This window comes from Ahaetulla prasina, chromosome 10 (assembly GCF_028640845.1).
Source record: "Ahaetulla prasina isolate Xishuangbanna chromosome 10, ASM2864084v1, whole genome shotgun sequence".
Classification (NCBI taxonomy): Eukaryota; Metazoa; Chordata; class Lepidosauria; order Squamata; family Colubridae; genus Ahaetulla; species Ahaetulla prasina.
The window spans coordinates 30,404,423-30,425,367 of record NC_080548.1 but is presented as its reverse complement, the minus strand read 5'-3'; the positions used below and the strand labels follow the sequence as shown (position 1 = coordinate 30,425,367).

The following is a 20,945-nucleotide window of genomic DNA, read 5'->3' as shown; positions in this document are numbered from 1 at the left end:
GACCATAAGGGGCGTGCATAAGCGCACAAACGTGCCTACCGTTCCTGTCCTATTGTTTTTCTTTTCTTCTTCCTATATATATGCTTATACCTCCTTATATTTACCCATATATGTGTTTATTTACTATATAATCTTTTTGTATGATACCTACATATATTGTTGTGACAAAATAAAATAAAATTACGTGAAACTCCCTCTTATCACCTGCGCGGGTGATAGAGGGAGTTCCACGTAACTCCCATGTAACACCTCTCCTGCGCAGACTGCACTGGCTACCTGTTGCCTTTCGGGTGCATTTCAAGGTTCTGGTTACCACCTTTAAAGCGCTCCATGGCTTGGGACCTGGGTACTTACGGGACCGCCTGCTGTTACCTCATGCCTCCCACCGTCCCGTAGGCTCTCACAGAGAGGGACTTCTCAGGGTGCCATCCGCCAAACAATGTTGGCTGCTGGCCCCCAGGGGAAGATCCTTCTCTGTGGGGGCTCCTACTCTTTGGAATGAACTTCCCCCTGGTTTACGCCAAATATCTGACCTTTGGACCTTTCGCTGCGAATTGAAAACATATTTGTTTATTCGCGCGGGGCTAGCTTAAACTTTTTAAATTGTTTAGTTTTTAAATTTTAAATTCTATTTATATTTTAAATTGGGGTTTTTAGATTTTAATTATTTTAATTTCTCGGCCAAATTGTGTAATAAGTTTCTTAATTTAGTTTTTTAATATTGTATATCGTGTATGTTTTTAGCCTGGCTGTACACCGCCCTGAGTCCTTCGAGAGAAGGGTGGTCTAGAAATTCAATAAATAATAATAATAATAATAATAATAATAATAATAATAATAATAATAATAATAATAATAATAATAATAATAATAATAATAATAATAAAAAAAATAAAAATAAAAATAAAAATAAATAAAAAAATAAATAAATTGATGCAAAAATCCCCAAACCTTCCCGATTAGGTTTTTGACACGCCAATGCAGCGCCCCCTGGAGGCTCTGCCGGAGAGGGACGGGGTCTGTCCTGGAAGAGATTGCTCGGGGCGTAATTAAAGGTAGTAATCTTGGAAGATGCTGCTGCTGCTGGAGAAATTGTGCTGACGCACAATTGTGTTGTGCCTCTGCGGCAGCTGGGCTAGCAAAGCAATAGCGGGTGGGGGTGAGGAGGGAGGGTGGGTGTCATCCAGAAAATTGGAGAGTCATCGCAACACAAGGACCCGCAAAAGGTTTAGAAATTGCTGCGGCGCGTTTCTTCCGAGCAATGAAAGAGCCCACGAGTCCCAGACGGCCACCATGACTCTAGTTTGAGGCTAGGTGCAAACCTGGGAGTCAAGGAAGTCAAGGAAGTCAGAGGCCGGGAGGGCAGATATCTTACCTGGGACAGGTGTGCTGCTGACTCAACGCACCCCTCTGCCTTTGGCTGGCTTCTAAAAGCGAAGGAGGGTCCCGACCTGGCTGCTGTTTGGATGAGGAGGGGGGGGGAACCCTCAAAAATTCCAGTGTCAAGGAGGAGAAGGGGAAGTTGAAGATGGTGGAGATGTTATGTTATGTGTAGTGCTTAAGGCATCGGGCCAGAAACTGGGAGGCAGTGAGTTCTAGTCTCACCTTAAGCATAGAAGCTGGGTGGGTGGCTTTGGGCCAATCACCAGGAGACTGGGAATTCTAGTCCTGCCTTAGGCATGAAAACTTGGTTGACTTTGGGCCAATCACCAGGAGACTGGGAATTCTAGTCCTGCCTTAGGCATGAAAGCTTGTTGGTGACTTTGGGCCGATCACCGGGATATGGTGAGTTCTATGTCCATCCTAGACAACAAAGCCGGCTGAGTGACTTTGGATCAATCACCAGGAGGCTGGGAATTCTAGACCCGCCTTAGGCATCAAAGTTGGCTGAATGACTTTGGACCAATCACCAGGAGACTGAGAGTTCTAGTTCTGCCTTAGGCATCAAAGCCGGCTGTGCCAATCACCAGGAGACTGGGAGTTCTAGTCCTGCCTTAGGCATCAAAGTTGGCTGGATGACTTTGGGCCAATCACCAGGAGGCTGGGAGTTCTAGTTCTGCCTTAGGCATCAAAGCCGGCTGGGCCAATCACCAGGAGACTGGGAGTTCTAGTTCCGCCTTAGGCATCAAAGTTGGCTGGGTGACTTTTGTTCGAGCCACATTCTCTCAGCCCTAGGAAGCAATGGAAAACCACTTCTGAAAAATCTTGCTAAGAAAATTGCACGGTGTTGTCCTCCGAGAACTAGACCCGATTGAACAGGAGAAATTTTTTTAAAAAAATAAAGAAGATATAATAGTCTGCCAAGAAAATAGCATTTAATTCTTCAGGAGTTGAGCCTGACTCAATAATTTTACCTTTATTGTTTTAAACACAAAAGGCTCTTCCTTGAGCATTCATAATATCGGTTACCGAATGGAGATTTGAGTAGGCTCAAGATGTATTTTCTATCTCCCCATCAACTCAGAAAATTAGCTAAGGACCAAGCATTGCAGCATTTGGAAATAAAACTAAAGAATCAAAAAAATTAGCCTGGCTAGGTGGCTCAGTGGCTAAGACACTGAGCTTGTTGATCATAAAGGTCGGCAGTTCGGTGGTTCAAATCCCTAGTATGTCTCCTGCATGAGCAGGGGGTTGGACTAAATGACCCCCAAGGTCCCTTCCAACTGCGTTACTGTTATACAACTAGGCATGGTAGCTTAATCTGCCTATGGGTAGTTATTCTGATTTGACAAGGGTCAAGTTTCTAGACCTTATGGCTTGAAAAAAAAAAACCCAGCATACGCTTCTCTCATCAGCTGAGACGTTTCAGAAATACTTGTTTTAAAAATCATCGGAATAAACCCCATTTTCTTTTTATCTCTTTTCTCAGAGTTCATTTCTCTCGCAAGGAAAGAAGCTTAACGATTTTGCAAAAGGGGTCTTTCTGCTAGCCCGTTCCCCAAAATAATAATAAAAAAAACCACCCATTCTTACCTGAAACTCACAAACACACATATCGGACATAATTTCTACCCAGAACAGTGTTTCTCAACCTTATTAACTTGAAGAGGACTTCAACTCCCAGAATTCCCCAGCCAGCTATGGCTGAAGGAGAATTGAAGTTGATTTGAATCAGAGTGGCATGGGCTGCCATCTTAAAGCATGCCAGGTGGGGAATTCTGGGAGTTGAAGTCCATCTATCTTAAACCCTGCTGGCTGGGGGATTCTGGGAGTTGAAGTCCATCTATCTTAAACCTTGCTGGCTGGGGGATTCTGGGAGTTAAAGTCCACCCCTATTCAAATCGCTGAGATGAGAAACACTGAGGTAAAAACTGTTCTAACCATTAACTTGAAAATACGACTTGAAAACTCAAAAGCTTCCTCTTTTCTTTACAAACACCTTGTAAAATCCAGCACAGTTTGGACGTCGGCCATCGGCCAGGGGACAGAACAGTACAGAATAACAGAGTTGGAAGGGACCTTGGAGGCCTTCTAGTCCAACTCTCTGATCAGGCAGGAAACCCTATAGCTTTTCAGACAAACGGTTGTCCAATCTCTTCTTTAAAATTTCCAGTATTTGGAGCATCTACAACTTCTGGTGGCAAGTCGTTCCACTGGTTAGTTGTTCTCACTCGCAGGAAAATTCCTCCTTAATTCCAGGTTGCTTCTCTCCTTGGTTACTTTATTTATTTATTTATTTTGTCACAACATCATACAAAAAGATTATATAGTATATAAACATATATATGAGTAAATATTAGGAGGTATAAGCATATATATATATATATAGGAAGAAGAAAAGAAAAACAATAGGACAGGAACGGTAGGCACGTTTGTGCGCTTATGCACGCCCCTTATGGTCCTCTTAGGAATGGGGTGAGGTCAATAGTAGAGAGTTTTTGGTTAAAGCTTTTAGGATTATGGGAAGAGACCACAGAGTCAGGTAAAGTATTCCAAGCACTGATGATTCTGTTACAGAAGTCGTATTTTCTGCAATCTAGATTAAAGTGGTTTGACATTAAGTTTAAATCTATTAGTTGCTCTTGTATTATTGCAATTAAAGCTGAAGTAGTCTTTGACAGGAAGGACATTACAATAGATGATTCTGTGAGTTAAACTTAGGTCTTGTCGGAGGCGACGGAGTTCCAAGTTTTCTAAGCCTAGGATTTCAAGTCTGGTGGGATAAGGTATTTTGTTGTTTTCAGAGGAATGGAGAACTCTTCTTGTAAAATATTTCTGGACACGTTCAATTGTATTGATGTCAGAGATGTGGTGAAGGTTCCAGACAGGCGAACTGTATTCTAGAATTGGTCTAGCAAATGTTTTGTATGCTCTGGTTAGTAGTGTGGTGTTTCCATCCGTTGCTTCTTGTTCTGCCTTCTGGGGCTTTGGAGAATAGGTTGACCCACCCCCTCCTCTTCTTTGTGGCAACCCCTGACATTTAATTAGGATATTTTACCAATTAAGAAATGTACCTAACAAAACCTATAAACCCGGTCTTCAAAATCTGAATCGAACAGGGTCAGTCAGAGCCAAGGGCTTCAAGTAACACCAGAAAGCACCTTTTTTTTTTTTTTACAGCATGTTTATCTGAACCAAGAAAAAATTCCAGTTAATTGAGGACCACGAACTAAAGACTGGGAGGGAGGGAATCCCAGGTAGAAAACTCGCTTTGCGAGCGCCCAAAGTGATTACACGCGATTACTGCCCAGGTAGGGAAAGGATAAAGGACAGATGGAAACCCCAGTCGGTTACCTGTATTTTTTTATTATTATTATTTCGACCTGGCATCCCTCCTGGGGAAGCTGGACGTGCCTGAAATTCTGAATTTCATATTCATCGGATTCTGCATCGCCGAGGCTGAAGTGTGTGTGTGGGGGGGAGAGAATCAGAATCCAGGGAGGAATTGAGGCTCCGGTTTTAATGAGGTGGTGCTGATTTAAATTGTAAATTTCTTGGCCCGAGCCTTAATTATATTTCCCCCCCCCTCTTCCTTTCTTGATGCTGTTTTGTACAATTGTATTTTTTTTTTCCCCTCTTCCTTTCTTGATGTTGTTTTGCATCTCGTTCTACTCTCTAGTGCAGCAAATATGTGAGTGATTTAGTGCAACTACAATCTGGATGTTTTTTGTTTTTTGTTTAAATTTGGAGTTGGTTTTTTTTAAATTTTGTTTTATAATCACTGACAATTGGCACCCGACGGCTCTTGGCTTGTCTCAGCCACCCAAAAGGCACACAACCCTTCCAACAACCGTTTAGGCCCACAGCCCTGAACTGAGTTCAAATTGTGCCCCAGGCATTCGGACCAAATACATTTTAGCAAGATGGGAACAAGTCCTTGACTTACGACCAAGAATCGAGACTGGGATTTCTGTTGTTAAGCGAGGCGAATCGTGCCCGCTTTTCCGACCTTCTTTGCCATGGCTGTGAAGCGAATTGCTGCGGTTGTTAAGTGAATCATGTGGTCATTCAATGAATCCAGCTGCCTTCGTTGACTTTACTTGTCGGGAGCCTGCGGGCAATACCTGCCCTGTTGCCAAGCACCTGGATTTTGATCGTAGAGGTGCTGAGACAGTCGTAGGTATGAGGACCGGTCGCAAGTCAAGGCAAGTCAAGGCGGCTAACATATATAGAGCACAAACTTCCTTCTCTTGTTTTCCCCACAATAGCAACCCTGTGGAGTGGATTGGGTTGAGAGTATAGAATAGAATAACAAGAGTTGGAAGGGACCTTGAAGGTCATCTAGTCCAACCCCCTGCCCAAGCAGGAGACTCTACACCATTTCTGACAGATGGCAGTCCAGTCTCTTCTTGAAAGTCTGCAGGGATGAAGCTCCCACAACTTCCAAAGGCAACTTTTGTTCCATGGGTTGATTGTTCTCACTGTCAGAAAATGTCTCCTTATTTCCAGGTTGAATCTCTCCTTGTTCAGTTTCCATCCATTATTCCTTGTCTGGCCTTCGGGTGCCTTGGAGAATAGCCTGACCCCCTCATCTTTTTGACAGCCCCTCAAATATTGGAAGATGCTCTCATGTCTCCCCTGGTCCTTCTCTTCACTAGACTAGCCATGCCCAGTTCCTGCAACTGTTCATCGTATGTTTCAACCTCCAGTCCCCTAATCACCTTTGTTGCTCTTCTCTGCACTTTTTCTAGAGTCTCAACATCTTTTTAATAGGGTGGTGACCAAAACTGGATGCAGGACTCTAGTGCAGTGGTGGGTTTCAAGTTTTTTTACGACTGGTTCTGTGGGCGTGGCTTGGTGGGTGTGGCATGGCTTGGTGGGTGTGGCTTGGTGGGCGTGGCAGGGGAAGGATACTGTAAAATCTCCATTCCCTCCCCAATCCAGGGGAAGGTTACTGCAAAATCTCCATTTCCTCCAGATCAGCTGGGACTTACTTGGGAGGCAGAGAATAAATGGAGGCAGGGCCAGTCAGAATTTTTACTACCGGTTCTCCGAACTACTCAAAATTTCCGCTACCGGTTCTCCAGAACTGGTCAGGATCTGCTAAAACCCACCTCTGCTCTAGAGAGAGACAGAGACAGAGTGGCTGGCCCAATTATTATACTTAATAATAAGACGAAGAGTTGAAGAATGACAATAAGATGCAATTCCCCCATCTCTCCTGGTATTGATTAAACATCACCTCCTTAAAAATTTCCACTTTTCCTTCCTGTCTGGCCGTAAGGTAGCTGCTGGGTGGTTTGATAAATCACTTTTTATTCCCCCCTCATCTTCCGCTTCAATCCTGCCTCTCTGCTTTCCTGCAGAGCAATTCTAAATCAAAACAAAGAGTGGGGAGGAGTGGGGAAAGAAAGTAGAAAGGAAGAAAGAACGAACTCGGAACATTTAAGCTGTCCCAGCCTGAGAAAAAAAACTCTGAAGGAGCAGAGAAAAGATGCATTCGATTCTTCATTAGGCCAGAATCACTCAACTTCAGCAACTTAAAGACCGGTGGACTTCAACTCCCAGAATTCCCCAGCCGATATGTTTTTGAAGTTCATACGCCTTAAAGTTGCTGAAGTTGAGAAAAAGGTTGCATAATTAATCTCCTTCTGCAGACCCACAGAACAGAGGTGATATTCAGCCGGTTTGGGAGAACTGGTCCAAACCGGTATGGGCGAACCGGTCTGAACCAGTAGCAGAAATCCTGGGAGGGCCTGCCCACCCACCCCAGCTCTATACAATCCTATTTAGGCACATTTTTGAGGCCATGCGCATGCGCGGAAAGCACGCACATGAGCTAAGCGCATGTGGCGAAAACCATGCCCATGCGTGGACGGGGCGTGCTCACATTTGTGAACCGGAAGGGAAAACGTAGATTCCCTGCCACAGAAGCGTAGATTGTCAAAGGCTAGCTGTGTAAGGCTATGCTAGGAAAAATAATAATAATAATCAGGAATGTGGTAACTATTTTTCCAACTGTTCGGGTTCACAACAGCTCCGAAAAAAAGTGACTTAGGATCGTTTTTCACGCTTACGACCGTCGCAGCATTCCCGTGGTCACGTGATCAAAATTCAGAGGCTTGGCCACCGATTCATATTTACGACGTTGCAGTGTCCCGGGGGGGGCGGGTTTCCTGTGATTCCCCCCTCCCGCTTTTGCAATCTTCTGACAAGCGAAGTCAACGAGGAAGCCGATTCACTTAACAACCAGGTTACTAACTTGACCTTTGCAAGGGATTCACTTGCCGAGTGTGGCAGGAGAGGTCTCTCACTTAGCGACAGAAATTTGTGACCGCTAAGTCGAGGGGTTCCTACGCATTCGTTTCCTCCTGGTTTGAAGGTGGGGGAGCCGCTTTAAAAATCCGCCGGCGTCTCAGTTCAACAATATTGACATGCAAAGCCTTAACTTGATGTCGCTGCGAGCTTTAATGGGGCGAGAAAGAGGCCAAAAAAACGATCAGTAGCAATCCTGATTGATTTTGCTTGCTCTCCAATTTTACAAAATAATCTGTCGATGTTTGCGATGAGCTCTTCCTCTCCATCGGCTTCCTGCTGCTTTTTAAGCTCCCCACGAGATCCTAAATCAAGAAATCATCTTGATTTCCCATCAGGATCGAGCTCTTGGCTTCCCGTTCTTTCTCAACCGTGGTGTTGGTTTTTTTTTAAACCAAACGCGTTTTCTACAGTAAATATACATTTTATTTTGGCATGGGTTTTTTTTAGGAGGCTTAAAAATACATCCAATCTAAATGCTTCCTGTCACCTAGAAACCAGTATTCCTGCAAGATGCAACAGCATTTTGGGGATATTAAAAAAAAAATAAATCCAAATATTTTATGCAGCCTGTTTTTGAAATGTGCACAAATGAAGGCAGAGAGATATCTCAGTAAATCAAACACATTGGTGTGTCTGGAGGCTGCCCCGATGGTTGCACTACGACAGCAAAAAGCCACTGACATTTAAATGCATGGGGTTTTTTGGATCAACTCCCACGTTTTTCTAAATAAAACCGAATTCATGAGATAAAAATCCAAACCTCTAGCTCGCCTCTCAAGTGCCTGAAGTGTAAAAAAAAAAAAAATCACAAGAACTCAGGAGCTGAAGACAAATTAAAATCGTTCTCCACAGAAGAGCCACCAAGGCTGCATCCTAACCCCGCCAACGGCCTGGCTCAGCTCCACACGTGGCCAAAAGGACAAGAAAATATACAGGCACTCCTCGAATTACGACCACAATGGAGCCTCACGTTTCTGTTGCTAAGCGAGACAGTTGTTCAGTGAATTTTTGCTCCGTTTTGCAACCTTTCCTGCCAGTTATTAAGCAAAGCACTGCAATTAAAGTTAGTAAAATGTTTGCTAAATGAATCTGGCTTCCCCATTTGACTTTTCTTGTCAGAAGGTCACAAAAGAGGATCACGTGACCCCGGGACCAGTGGTGGGTTGCTACCGATTCACCCCAGATCGAACGAACCGGCGGTGGCGAGAGGCTCCACCCACCTGCCCAGAGGCTTCTGCGCATGTGCAGAAGTGTCGTGCACGCATGAGCAAAGCGGTAGCAAACTAAATTGAAACCCACTACTGCCTGGGAGGTTGCAACCATCCAATATGTGTCAGCTGACTATATATATATACAGTATATAATGTCAGGGTTCCAAGAAACACCCCAAGGTAAATATATATATTTACCTTCCCGCACTTTCCTTGGGAGAAAGCAAGCTTTTGAAATATAGATGGAAATTCATATATTTATCTGTCTATCATTATCTGTATTTCTCTCAATTATCTCTACCTATCATCTATCTATCTATCTATCTATCTATCTATCTATCTATCTATCTATCTATCTATCTATCTCCATCATCCATACATAACCTATCATCCATCCATTTTATTTATTTATTTATTTATTTATTAATCAAACTTATATACCGCACCATCTCCCGTAGGACTCAGGGCGGTTCACAGGCATATTAAAACAATATAATAAATAAACATTAAGACCCAATTAAAACTAAATATTATCATGGCCTGATCACTAAAACAGTAAAAACCAATAAAAACCCCATTAAAATATGCTAAAACATTTTATCTTAGGCTAGTCCCGCGCGCTGAAATAACAGAGTCTTCAGTTCACGTCTGAAGGTCCGGAGGTCGGGTAGTTGTCGTAATCCTGGAGGAAGCTCGTTCCACAGGGCTGGTGCCGCCACAGAGAAGGCCCTCCCCCTGGGGGCCGCCAACCTACATTGTTTGGTCGACGGCACCCTGAGGAGGCCCACATCAATCGATCAATCTATCTATCTATCTCCATCATCCATTCATCCATCCATAACCTATCATCCATCCATCTATCTCGGGGTCTCCAACCTTGGCAACTTTAAGACTTGTGGACTTCAAATTCTGGGAGTTGAAGTCCACATGTCTTAAAGTTGCCAAGGTTGGAGACCCCCGATCATTCTATTAATTATCATTATAATTATCATTATAATTATCATTCTATTAATCTACCTCCATCATCCATCCATCTACCATCCATCCATCTTTCTATTAATCTATCTCCATCATCCATCCATAACCTATCATACATCCATCAATCAACCAATCATCTATTTCTATCATCTATCTACCTCTCTCTCTCTATCTCTAGCTATCATCTCTATCATCTACCTATATCTATCTATCTATCTTTATCTCTCTATCTGTATGCATTTCGATTTTATATTTATTTAGTGTGTGTGTTTTAATTGCACATGGGCCAGAGTCCCTCCCGGAGAAACATGGGCAGCCTCAAAAATTCACAAAGAAAGAGGCTGCAATCTGATTTCTTACTTCCCTAAACCCAAGGAAGGAAGGAGGGAAATTACCCATTAAACCAGGGGTCTCCAACCTTGGTGACTTGAAGCCTGGTGGACTTCAACTCCCAGAATTCCCCCAGCCAGCAAAGCAAAGCAAAGCTGGCTGAGGAACTCTGGGAGTTGAAGTCCACCAGGCTTCAAGTCGCCAAGGTTGGAGATCCCTGCATTAAACAAAGGCGGGGGGGAAAAATATATGCGAAATAAATCCACCACTAACTCCAACACCGCCCACGCCTTCTGGCCAAACCCCGCCCACCGGCCCTTGTATTTATACCTCCCTCTGGGCCACGCCCCCTCCCCACGCGCCAATCAGGAAGGCGGGACCGGCGAGGCGTCTTGACTACCGCGGGGAGGCTCCGCCCCCTCCCCCCCTTTCCTCCTCTCGCCGTCGCTGCGCCGTCTGAACCGTCGCGAATCCGTTGCAATCCTCGCTCCGAAGCGGGTTCCGGTCCGATCCTGACCCGGGTTATCCCGCCGCATCTCAAGGCTGGTGCAAAGCCCGGTTTCTGCAATCCGGCGGCCTTCCCCCTCCCCACCCCTTGCCCGCCTTGTCTCCGCCCGCCAAGGGCCATGGCCGAAGTGCACGTCATTGGCCAGATCGTGGGAGCCAGTGGATTCCCCAGCAGTTCCTTGTTTTGCAAATGGGGGATCCACACAGGTGTGTGCGGGGGAGGCGGAGGGGGTGTCTCCCTCTGCGGGGGAGGGGACACAGGTGGGAAGCAAAGGTGCAGCCCTTGTGAGTTTGGGAGGGGAGGGTCCCCGCGTGCAGCCCCCCCCCCAAGAAAGGGAGGGGTGGCTATTCAGTGGGGAAGGGAAACGCTAGATTCAGGGCAGGGTCTGCTGGATAGTCTGGACTTGGATGGGAGGCCACGAGGAAAGGCGCTAAAAGACACCCCCAAGAAAAGAGCCCCTTGCCCCTTGCTATCCTGGACTTAGATGGGAGACCACAAGGAAAGGCCCCCTTTGGGGAGCTGAAAGGCAACTCAAGAAAAGAGACCTTTTGCTCTTGTGTTGCGATCAAGAGATCCGCAACTTGGGGAATGAAAGCAGGAGGGGGGGGCTGGACTAGAAGACCTCCGAGGTCCCCTCCTTTGCTGGAAGCAGGGCAGGCAGGGTCTGTGGGGTAGCCTGGACTTGGATGGGAGACCACGAGGAAAGGCCCCCTTTGGGGAGCAAAAAAAACACCCCCCAGAAAAGAGCCCCTTTCTCATGTCCTGTGATCAAGAGATCTGCAACTTGGTGAAGAAAAGCAGGGGGGGGTTGGACTAGAAGACCTCAGAGGTCCCCTCCAACTCTGTTATTCTTAAAGGTTAAGCGTGCCAGAAGCCAAAAGGAAAAAAAAAAAGGAATGTAAAGTTGGCTTGTTGGGATCCTTGTTGCTCTCTTTTAACGATCCGGTGGGTGCCTCTCTTAGGGGGAGCCTGGAAATTGCTGTCGGGTCTCCGGGAAGGGCAGACGCAGGTCGACCATCCCCAGTTAGACGACGTGGCTTATTGGTGCCACCCCATCGATGTCCACTTTGCCACCAAAGGCCTGCAAGGTGAGGAGGAGGAGGAAGCGGGAGGGGAGACTTGTATATTTGTATATTTCTGGATGACCGTGGCTGATGACCGTGGATGACATCCTGGTTATCCGGATTCCTTGAGAGCCAGTTTGCTCTAGGGCAGGGGTCTGCAAACTTGGCTCTTTTAAGGCTTGTGGACTTCAACTCCCCAGAGTGCCATAGGTTCACCACGACGGGTCTAGGGATTAAGGGCCAAGCTAGAAACCAGGAGACTGGGAGTTCTAGTTCCATTTGAGGCACAAAAGCCAGCTGAATAACTTTGGGCCAATCGCCAGGAGACTGGGAATTCTAGGCCTGCCTTAGGCAGGAAAGCCATCTGGATGACCTTGGGCCAATCACCGGGGGGGGGGGGGGACTGGGAGTTCTAGTCTCACCGAAAGCCAGCTGGATGACTTTGGGCCAATCACCAGGAGACGGGGAGTTCTGGTTCCCCTTAGGTATGAAGCTGGCTGGGTGACTTTGGGCCAATCACCAGGAGATGGGGAATTCTAGTCACGCCCTTAGGCACAAAAGCCAGCTGGATGACTTTGGGCCAATCACCATTAGACTGGGAATTCTAGGCCTGCCTTAGGCAGGAAAGCCATCTGGATGACCTTGGGCCAATCACCGGGGGGACTGGGAGTTCTAGTCTCACCGAAAGCCAGCTGGATGACTTTGGGCCAATCACCAGGAGACGGGGAGTTCTAGTTCCCCTTAGGTATGAAGCTGGCTGGGTGACTTTGGGCCAATCGCCAGGAGACGGGGAGTTCTAGTCACGCCCTTAGGCACGAAAGCCAGCTGGATGACTTTGGGCCGTCCACCAGGAGACTGAGAGTTCTAGTCCCACTTTAGGCAGGAGAGCCATCTGGGGGACCTTGGGCCGGTCCTTTTCCCTCAGCCCAACCTACCTTACAGGGCTGTTGTTGTGAGGAAAATAAGAGGAGGAAGACGTGTGGGATGTTTGCTGCCTTTTATTATTATTATTTGTAATAATAATTATTATTTGTAATAATAAATAAATAAATAATAAGTAATAATAAATAAATAAATAATAAATAAATAAGTAATAATAAATAAATAATAAATAAATAAATAAATAACTTTTTTAAAAAATATCCCAATGGCATCACCGAAGTATGGGATCCTTGGTGCTCTTTTTAAGCAGATGGCTTCAGAAGAAGTCCAAAAAAGGGGGTATATAGAAAGCCCCTCCCTTCCCTTTGGAATTCAAAGGTAGACTGCGCTGGTACAGAGAGGCCCCATTTCCCCCCCCCTCCCCCCCTTCAAGGGCCCTTCCATCATTCCGTTATTAATTCCACGCATCCAGGTGGCCTCAGATCCCTGAAGTTAGTAGCGGCCGTTCATAATGGTTTTATTTATTAGGTGCTTAATGCGAAGCGCGGCACAGGCGTAGAATAAAACAACCGATGCAATAAATATTGCAAGGGATTATAAATCAGGAGGCAAGCAGCTTCCAAATTAAGTTTCTCAGCTTGAGCCAACTTGGCTGAGCTGTTTGTCTTTGGGGGGAGTTTGATTTTGAAGCTGTTTGTCAGCACGAGGCAGGTTTTTAAAAGGGGGGGGGGACAGGCCTTTCCTTGGACATCTGGAGTCAAAAAATGACTTTTGACCCTCCCTTCCTTCCAACAGTAAAAACTGCCTATTTTTCTTCTTAGCTGAATGGACAATGCACAATAATTAAGCTGGCCTCTACAGTTCCCTTTATTTGTCGGGGACGTCAAGACGATACATTTTGTGCCAGATCCAAGCCAGTGACTCAGAAAACCAAAATTGGTCCTAATTATCAAAGAGGAACTGAACTAGAAACGGGAAAGGGAGAGGAAGAGAAGATTTGTCAGAAAGTTAATAAGAGTTGAAATACTAAAAAGGGCAAGAGCTGATGGATAGATACATGATACTTCTCAATAGGGGAATTACTTCATTAGGGGTTAGAAAAATAATAGGATAGGATAGGATAGGATTGGATTTTTATTGGCCAAGTGTGATTGTACACAGAAGGAATTTGTCTTGGTGCATATGCTCTCAGTGTACATAAAAGAAAAGATACGTTCGTCAAGAATCATTAGGTACAACGCTTAATGATAGTCATAGGGAACAAATAAGCAATCGGGAACCAATCAATATCAGTATAAATTGTAAGGATACAAGCAACAAAGTTACAGTCCTACAGTCATAAGTGGAAAGAGATTGGTGATGGGAACGATGAGAAGATTAATAGTAGTGCAGATTCAGTAAATAGTTTGACAGTGTTGAGGGAATTATTTGTTTAGCAGAGTGATGGCCTTCGGGAAAAAACTGTTCTTGTGTCTAGGTGTGCAGTGCTCTGTAGCGTCATTTTGAGGGTAGGAGTTGAAACAGTTTATGTCCAGGATGCGAGGGGTCTGTAAATATTTTCACGGCCCTCTTCTTGATTCGTGCAGTATACAGGTCCTCAATGGAAGGCAGGTTGGTAGCAATTATTTTTTCTGCAGTTCTAATGATCCTCTAAAGTCTGTGTTTTTCTTGTTGGGTTGCAGAACCGAACCAGACAGTTATAGAGGTGCAAATGACAGACTCAATAATTCCTCTGTAGAACTGGATCAGCAGCTCCTTGGGCAGTTTGAGCTTCCTGAGTTGGCGCAGAAAGAACATTCTTTGTTGTCCTTTTCTGATGTCCATTTTGGTAGAACCTAGAAATTTGAAGGTCTCTACAGTTGATTCTGTGCTGTCTAGTATTGTAAAAAGGTAGAAAGTAGAAATTGGGAAAATACTACTATGCTTACGGCTAACATAATAGAATACATTTTAATTGCAATGTATATGTAAATGTTACAAGTTGAAAGATTATTATTATTATGTATACTTAAACAGTATTATCATTGTTATAAGTATTGTCTACCAAGTAAATTGAACAAGACAATGCACTGTTCACTAAGCATTCGTGTATGTTAAAAAAAAACTGTAAATATATATATATATATTTTAAATGGTCCTAATTATGAAAGAGAAGCTGAACTAGAAATGAGAAAGGGAGAGGAGGAGGTGGGCCCAAGGAGATTTGGCTGAGCAGACAGAAGAAGCTGAAGGTGTCCCTGAATGGCCCATGGATGGTGGTCATGATTGTTTTTGTTGTTATCAGCCACTGCTTGTCTTGAAATTCTGCTTTATGGAAGTGGAGGAACCAGGGTTTCTCAACTTTAGCAACTTTAAGATGTGTGGACTACAATTCCCAGACTTCCCCAGTTAGCAAGGAGCCTTCCCTCCCTCCCTCCTTTCCTTCCTTCCTCCTTCCTTCCCTCCCTCCCTCCTTTTCCTTCCTTTCTTCCTCCTTCCTTCCCTCCCTCCCTCCTTTTCCTTCCTTCCTCCCTCCCTCCTTTTCCTTCCTTTCTTCCTCCTTCCTTCCCTCCCTCCTTCCTTTTCCTTCCTCCCTCCCTCCCTCCTTTTCCTTCCTTCCTGCTTCCTTCCCTCTCCCTCCTTTTCCTTCCTTCCTTCCTCCCCTCCTTTTCCTTTCTTCCTTCCTCCTTCCTTCCCTCTCCCTCCTTTTCCTTCCTTCCTTCCTCCTTCCCTCCCTCCCTTTCCTTCCTTTCTTCCTCCTTCCTTCCTCCCTCCCTCCTTCTTCCTTCCTCCCTCCCTCCTTCCTTCCTTCCTTGAATTTCAAAGCCACCCATCTCACCAACACGACAATTGTCAGCAACTTACAATATAATAAAAAGTTCAAGCGTGCTTTAAAAAGCCATTAAAAATCAGAATAAAAAGTTTTAAAATTAAAAACCGACGTGAAGGACTGTCTGTTTTTTCTCGTTCCCCGGCAGGTTGGCCCAAGCTCCACGTCCAGGTGTGGCACCAGGATGCGTTTGGGCGCACCGAACTCTACGGCTACGGCTTCTGCCACGTGCCCTCCAGCCCCGGCTTCCACCAGCTGGACTGCGTCACCTGGCGCCCGCTGGGCTCTTGGCAGGAGCAGCTGTCCCAGTGTTTTGTGGGAGGGGGCCCGCAGCTCATCAGCAGTGACCTGATCTACACGGGGACCGACCGCTACCGCCTGCAGACCTGCGCCATGGGCACCGTCCATTTCCAGCTGTCTGTGTTGCTCCGTAACTTTGACCGCTATGGAGTAGAATGCTGAAGCAGGAAGATGGGCTTGGAGGTGGAAGATGGGTCCGTGAATCTCCAAAGTCCAGGAACTGGAAGGACTTGGGGCAAAAGAGGGCTCCCACCCCCGTTTGAATTGCTAGAATCGCAAGCCATAGCTCCGATCTTTGAACTCTGTCTTTGCAACCCAAATGGGGATTTTTTATTTTTTTTTTGTTTACATTTATATCCCGCCCTTCTCCGAAGACTCAGGGCGGCTTACAGTGTGTAAGGCAATAGTCTCATTCTATTTGTATATTTTTTTACAAAGTCAACTTATTGCCCCCCCAACAATCTGGGTCCTCATTTTACCTACCTTATAAAGGATGGAAGGCTGAGTCAACCTTGGGCCTGGTGGGACTTGAACCTGCAGTAATTGCAGGCTGCTGTGTTCTAATAACAGGCTTCTTAATAGCCTGAGCTATCCCGGCCCATAGTTGGTGATTTGTCGTCGGGTTTGTTTCCCTGGGTTTGTTTTCTCCCTCCTGATTCCTCTTCCTATCGTGGCAGTTTTCAACTTTGGTGACGGTGCTTCTTTCGATCCTGCCTGGTTCGATTTTCTTGAGCGGAGTTTGGCCGGATCCATCCAAGCGGGGAGCTTCGCTCGGCCTGGATGCTTATTCTTCTGTTTTATCAAGGAGAGAAAAAAAATATCTATTTTCCCATGAATTTTTAATTGATTTTCTGTGTTTGTTTGTTTTTAAAACCTGCTCCTAATGAAAATAACAATGGTAACTCCGTAAACATGGTCCTAGGCCTGGTTTTGTGATGTAGGATAGAAGGAGGGGCTGCAATTTTGTTTTTGTTTTTCAAACTTGACAGCTTTTAAGATCTGTGGATTTCAGTTCCCAGAATTCCATTAGCTAGCTGGGGAATTCTGGGAACTGCAGTCCAGACCTCTTAAAGGAGCTGAGTTCGGAACTGTGGTAACAAAGCTTACCTTTTTTTATTTGGGATAAATTACCAGATTTTTTATTTGGGAAAATTACCAGATTTAATACCCTAAATTTGGTCTTATCTGAAATGCTAAGAGTGTTGTAATTCTGGCTGTGGCCAGCAGAGGTCACCAAAGCTGTAGTTTTGGCCCCAAAAAAATTGCTTTTTTTTTTTTTGGCTAGAACTACCCTTGCAATTAAAATTTCTTACGCAAAGTTAGTTTACATTCTTGTTGCTCTGGATTAAATCTGGTAATCCTCATTTATCCGAGACAAAGAGACAAGCTTGGTTACAACACAGTGCCGAGCACACAAACTAGCCATGGCTTTTTATCTGTTCCTTTCTGGTTAAATTTCTAACCTGCCCTGACCTCAAATGAACACGGGCAGCTTCACAAAGCAAAAACCGCAACACGATGCATAAAACAATAACTCAATATCATATAAAAACACCAACCGGCGTAAAGAGGGAACCACAAAACATCACGTTCTCCGTCCGTCACCACTAAAAAGGGACCAATTCAACCAACAGACTATAATTCCAAGCCCAGGGGGGAAATAAGTAGGTTTTTAAAGATGGCTTAAAGTTAGATTAAACAGGGTATGTTGTTCTAAAAAGCAGATGGGAAGGTAGCATCATTGCCCACGTGAGGCCCAATCATCAATCCAAAAGCTGATTATAACTTTTGTTTTATTTCTATCCTGCCTGTTATAAACAGCCCGGCCCACCTGACAGGGTTGTTGTGAGGAAAATAGGAAGGAAGGAATATTGGATGTGTTTGCCACTTTAAAGTCATATATGAAAGAAGGAAGAAAAATATAAGTTGGGACCCAACCGTCAACCCCAAAACCGGTTACAAGTTTTATTTCTATCCTGCCTGTTATAAACAGCCCGACCCACCTCATAGGGTTGTTGTGAGGAAAATAGGAGGAAGGAATATCGAATGTGTTCACCACCTTAAAAATCATATATGAAAGGAATAAAAATCTAAAGTGCAATTTCCTTTGGCTTTCCTTTCCAAAAATGTTTCCCAAGCTTGACAACTTTGAAGAGGTATGGACTTCAACTCCCAGAATTCCCCAGCCAGCTGGCTGGGGAATTCTGGGAGTTGAAGCCCATACCTCTTAAAAAGTTGGGAAACACTGCTTTGCAAATCTACTATAGTAGGTAAACGTTAAGGATTGGCGGTCCAGTTCCTTTGTCATCATGGTAAGCGAGACTGAAGAGTCGCAAAATGAGGCAGTCGCTAAACGAGGACCTGCCACTTGGCCATAAAAGCCTGCTTCCAATTTTCCCCTGCAGCTATTTCGGCCACTTTACGGATATGGGAAATCGCTACCTGTTATCGCCTCCCTTTCATCTCTATTGGAGAGGCATGTTTTTATATCTGCCCTTTTTGGACCGGCGATCTGACCTCCAGGCGTTTTCCTCCTGGGCTTCATGTGCCTCCGTGGGAAAGAGCAGCACAACACAATGCGGGGTGTGTTTGTGTGCCTCTTGCTGCTTTGGGACAAAAAGACCGCGCTGACCTTCTCCCGTAGCTTTGCGAAGTTAACGCACACATAGGTCCAGCCACTCTTTATGGAATCTCCCGCTGGGAAGATTTATAAAGAAGGGAAGATTTTCGGGGCACGGCGACTGTAGAAAGGCATATTCCATCATTAATATAATGTGTGGTGGTTGTGGTGGGGTGTGTGTGTGGATGTGTGTGGATCATAGCCAAATCCACACGTCCTCAGTGGCTGAGTTAATACAAGGGGGTGAACATGACCAGTCCAGAAAAAGAAGAAAAAAAAAACTACAGATAATTCTTGACTTACGACAGTTCATTTAGCGAACGTTTGAAGTTTCTACACCACCGAAGAAAGCGACTCATGACCGTTTTTCATACTTAACGACCGTGGCAACGTCCCCCCCCCCACGGTCACGGGATCAAAATTCAGACGCCGGGCAACCGGCTCATACTTAGGACGGTTGCAGTGTCCTCCAGAAGGTCGTGTGATCCCCTTTTGCGACCTACTGACCAGCCTGGGGGTGGGGGGAGATTCGCTTAAAAAACAACCCCACCAACTTAATGACTGCAGCGATTCATTTAACAACGGCGGCAAGGAAAGACGTAAAACGGGGCAAAAATTTTCACTCCACCGTTTCACTTAGCAACAGTAACGTTGGGCTCAATTGTGGTTGTAAGTTGAGGAGTACTTGTATGTGTGACTTGAAAAAGGGACAGAGAAAATTAATATATATTGTTCTGTTCTATTCTGTCCTATCCTATTCTACTATATATTATATCATATTATATTGTATAGTATAGTATATATATATATAGTATAGTATAGTACACTATACTATTTTGTATTGTACTATACTATAGGAATAGAATAGAATAGAATAACAGAGTTGGAAGGGACCTTGGAGGTCTTCTAGTCCAACCCCCAGCTCAGGCAGGAAACCCTATACCCATGATGGCGAACCTATGGCGAACTTAAGCCCTCTGCGGGCACGTGAGCCCTCGCCCAGCTCAACTCCACCCTGCATGCGTGTTACCCCTCCTGCCAGCCAGCTAATTTTTGGGTTTCTGCCACACGTGCAGAAAATGAGCACGCATATGGGGGGAGCATGGGGGGGTGCAAAGCCTCCTGGGACTGCTAGGCCCAAAATGGGCCACGGGGGGTGGGGGTGGCATGCCCCTCGCGGCCCGTTTTTGGTCCCAGCAGGGTGGCCTGCTAGGCCCAAAGCAGGGTGGGGGGTGTCACATGCCCATGTGCGGGAGGGAGGGTCGCGGGTGTGTGTGTGTCGCTCGCACATTGCATTATGGGTGCAGATGTGGCGCACTGTCGCGCACACGACAAAAAGATTAGCCATCAGTGCCCTATACCAGGGGTCTCCAACCTTGGCAACTTTTTAAGACTTGTGGACTTCAACTCCCAGAGTCCCTCAGCCAGCAAAGCTGGCTGAGGAACTCTGGGAGTTGAAGTCCACAAGTCTTAAAAAGTTGCCAAGGTTGGAGACCCCTGCCCGATACCATTTCGGAAAAATGCGTGTCCAATCTCCCTCCTTAGCTAGTTGCCCTGCAGCAAGTTCCCGAAAATGCAGCCCAAAATTGGCTCTCGCCACGGATAAAACGGTTGGGATGCATTGCAGGGGAGGGGGGTTGTAACTCAACCCCATAGCCCCCTTTCCCACCCCCTCCTGATGCAGCTGCCCCGAAATAGCTCCAGCGACAGGCTGGAATGGCCCTCCTTGCTTTGCATGTGGCAAACCATCTTATTTGAGGCTATGCGGAATGGAGGGGTGGGGTCCGGATTGACTGTCCGGTGAGCTTCAGCTTTCTCTCTTAAGGAAGAGGCAGTTCGACATATCTGGTGACAGGGAGAAGCTACGAAACTGACCCGGAGGGGAACCTGGATCGTAAGCCAGGAAACTCGGTTTGAATCGAGAAGAATAGAATAGAATAGAATAGAATTTTTTATTGGCCAAGTGTGATTGGACACACAAGGAATTTGTCTTGGTGCATATGCTCTCAGTGTACATAAAAGAAAAGATACGTTCATCAAGGTACAACATTTACAATCGGTTTACAACATCAAGGTACAACATTTACAATTTACAAACATTTAGAATCGGTTATGGAGCTTATTTCGCCCGTATTGTGATTTTGGTTAAAAAAAACAAAACCGTTTTGGTTTGAAAGCAGCCTTGCTTTTATTTTTATTTTTTTTAGTTCTGGTTCCTCCCTGCCTTGGAATGGCGGGTGGCTCTGGGCCACGATCCACGTGGATCTCCTATCCGTAGGCTTCAGGGCCAGCCCATAAGCTACCTTGGCCCACCTTGGTTCTCAGCTTCCGTGGCAAAGCCCTGAGGAAGAGGCTCTGCCACGTTCCACAATGAAGGCATGACTTTTAAAGGGGAGAGGTCAGTCTGAAAATACAGAATGCAGAATAACAGAGTTGGAAGGGACCTTGGAGGTCTTCTAGTCCAACCCCCTTTGAACAGGAGATCCTATGCCATTCAGGACAAATGACTGAGCTTGCTTGCTTGCTCTCTCTCTCTCTCTCTCCC

The 20,945-nt window shown here is 45.5% G+C and overlaps 1 protein-coding gene across 1 annotated transcript; it reads left to right on the top strand.

Moving 5' to 3' along the window:
- The first annotated feature begins 10,635 nt into the window (after positions 1-10,635).
- Positions 10,636-16,660, top strand: B9D2 (B9 domain containing 2). Its single transcript, XM_058195578.1, has 3 exons — positions 10,636-10,931; positions 11,688-11,813; positions 15,629-16,660. The coding sequence occupies exons 1-3, from the start codon at positions 10,844-10,846 to the stop codon at positions 15,940-15,942; spliced, it is 528 nt and encodes a 175-aa protein (XP_058051561.1). The 5' UTR covers positions 10,636-10,843; the 3' UTR covers positions 15,943-16,660.
- The last annotated feature ends 4,285 nt before the right edge of the window (positions 16,661-20,945 follow it).

Coding starts and splice junctions, on each gene's coding strand:
- B9D2 (XM_058195578.1), top strand. CDS start 10,844: ATGGCCGAAGTGCACGTCATTGGCCAGATCGTGGGAGCCAGTGGATTC. Junction 10,932..11,687: donor CAAATGGGGGATCCACACAG/GTGTGTGCGGGG, acceptor TGCCTCTCTTAG/GGGGAGCCTGGAAATTGCTG. Junction 11,814..15,628: donor TGCCACCAAAGGCCTGCAAG/GTGAGGAGGAGG, acceptor GTTCCCCGGCAG/GTTGGCCCAAGCTCCACGTC.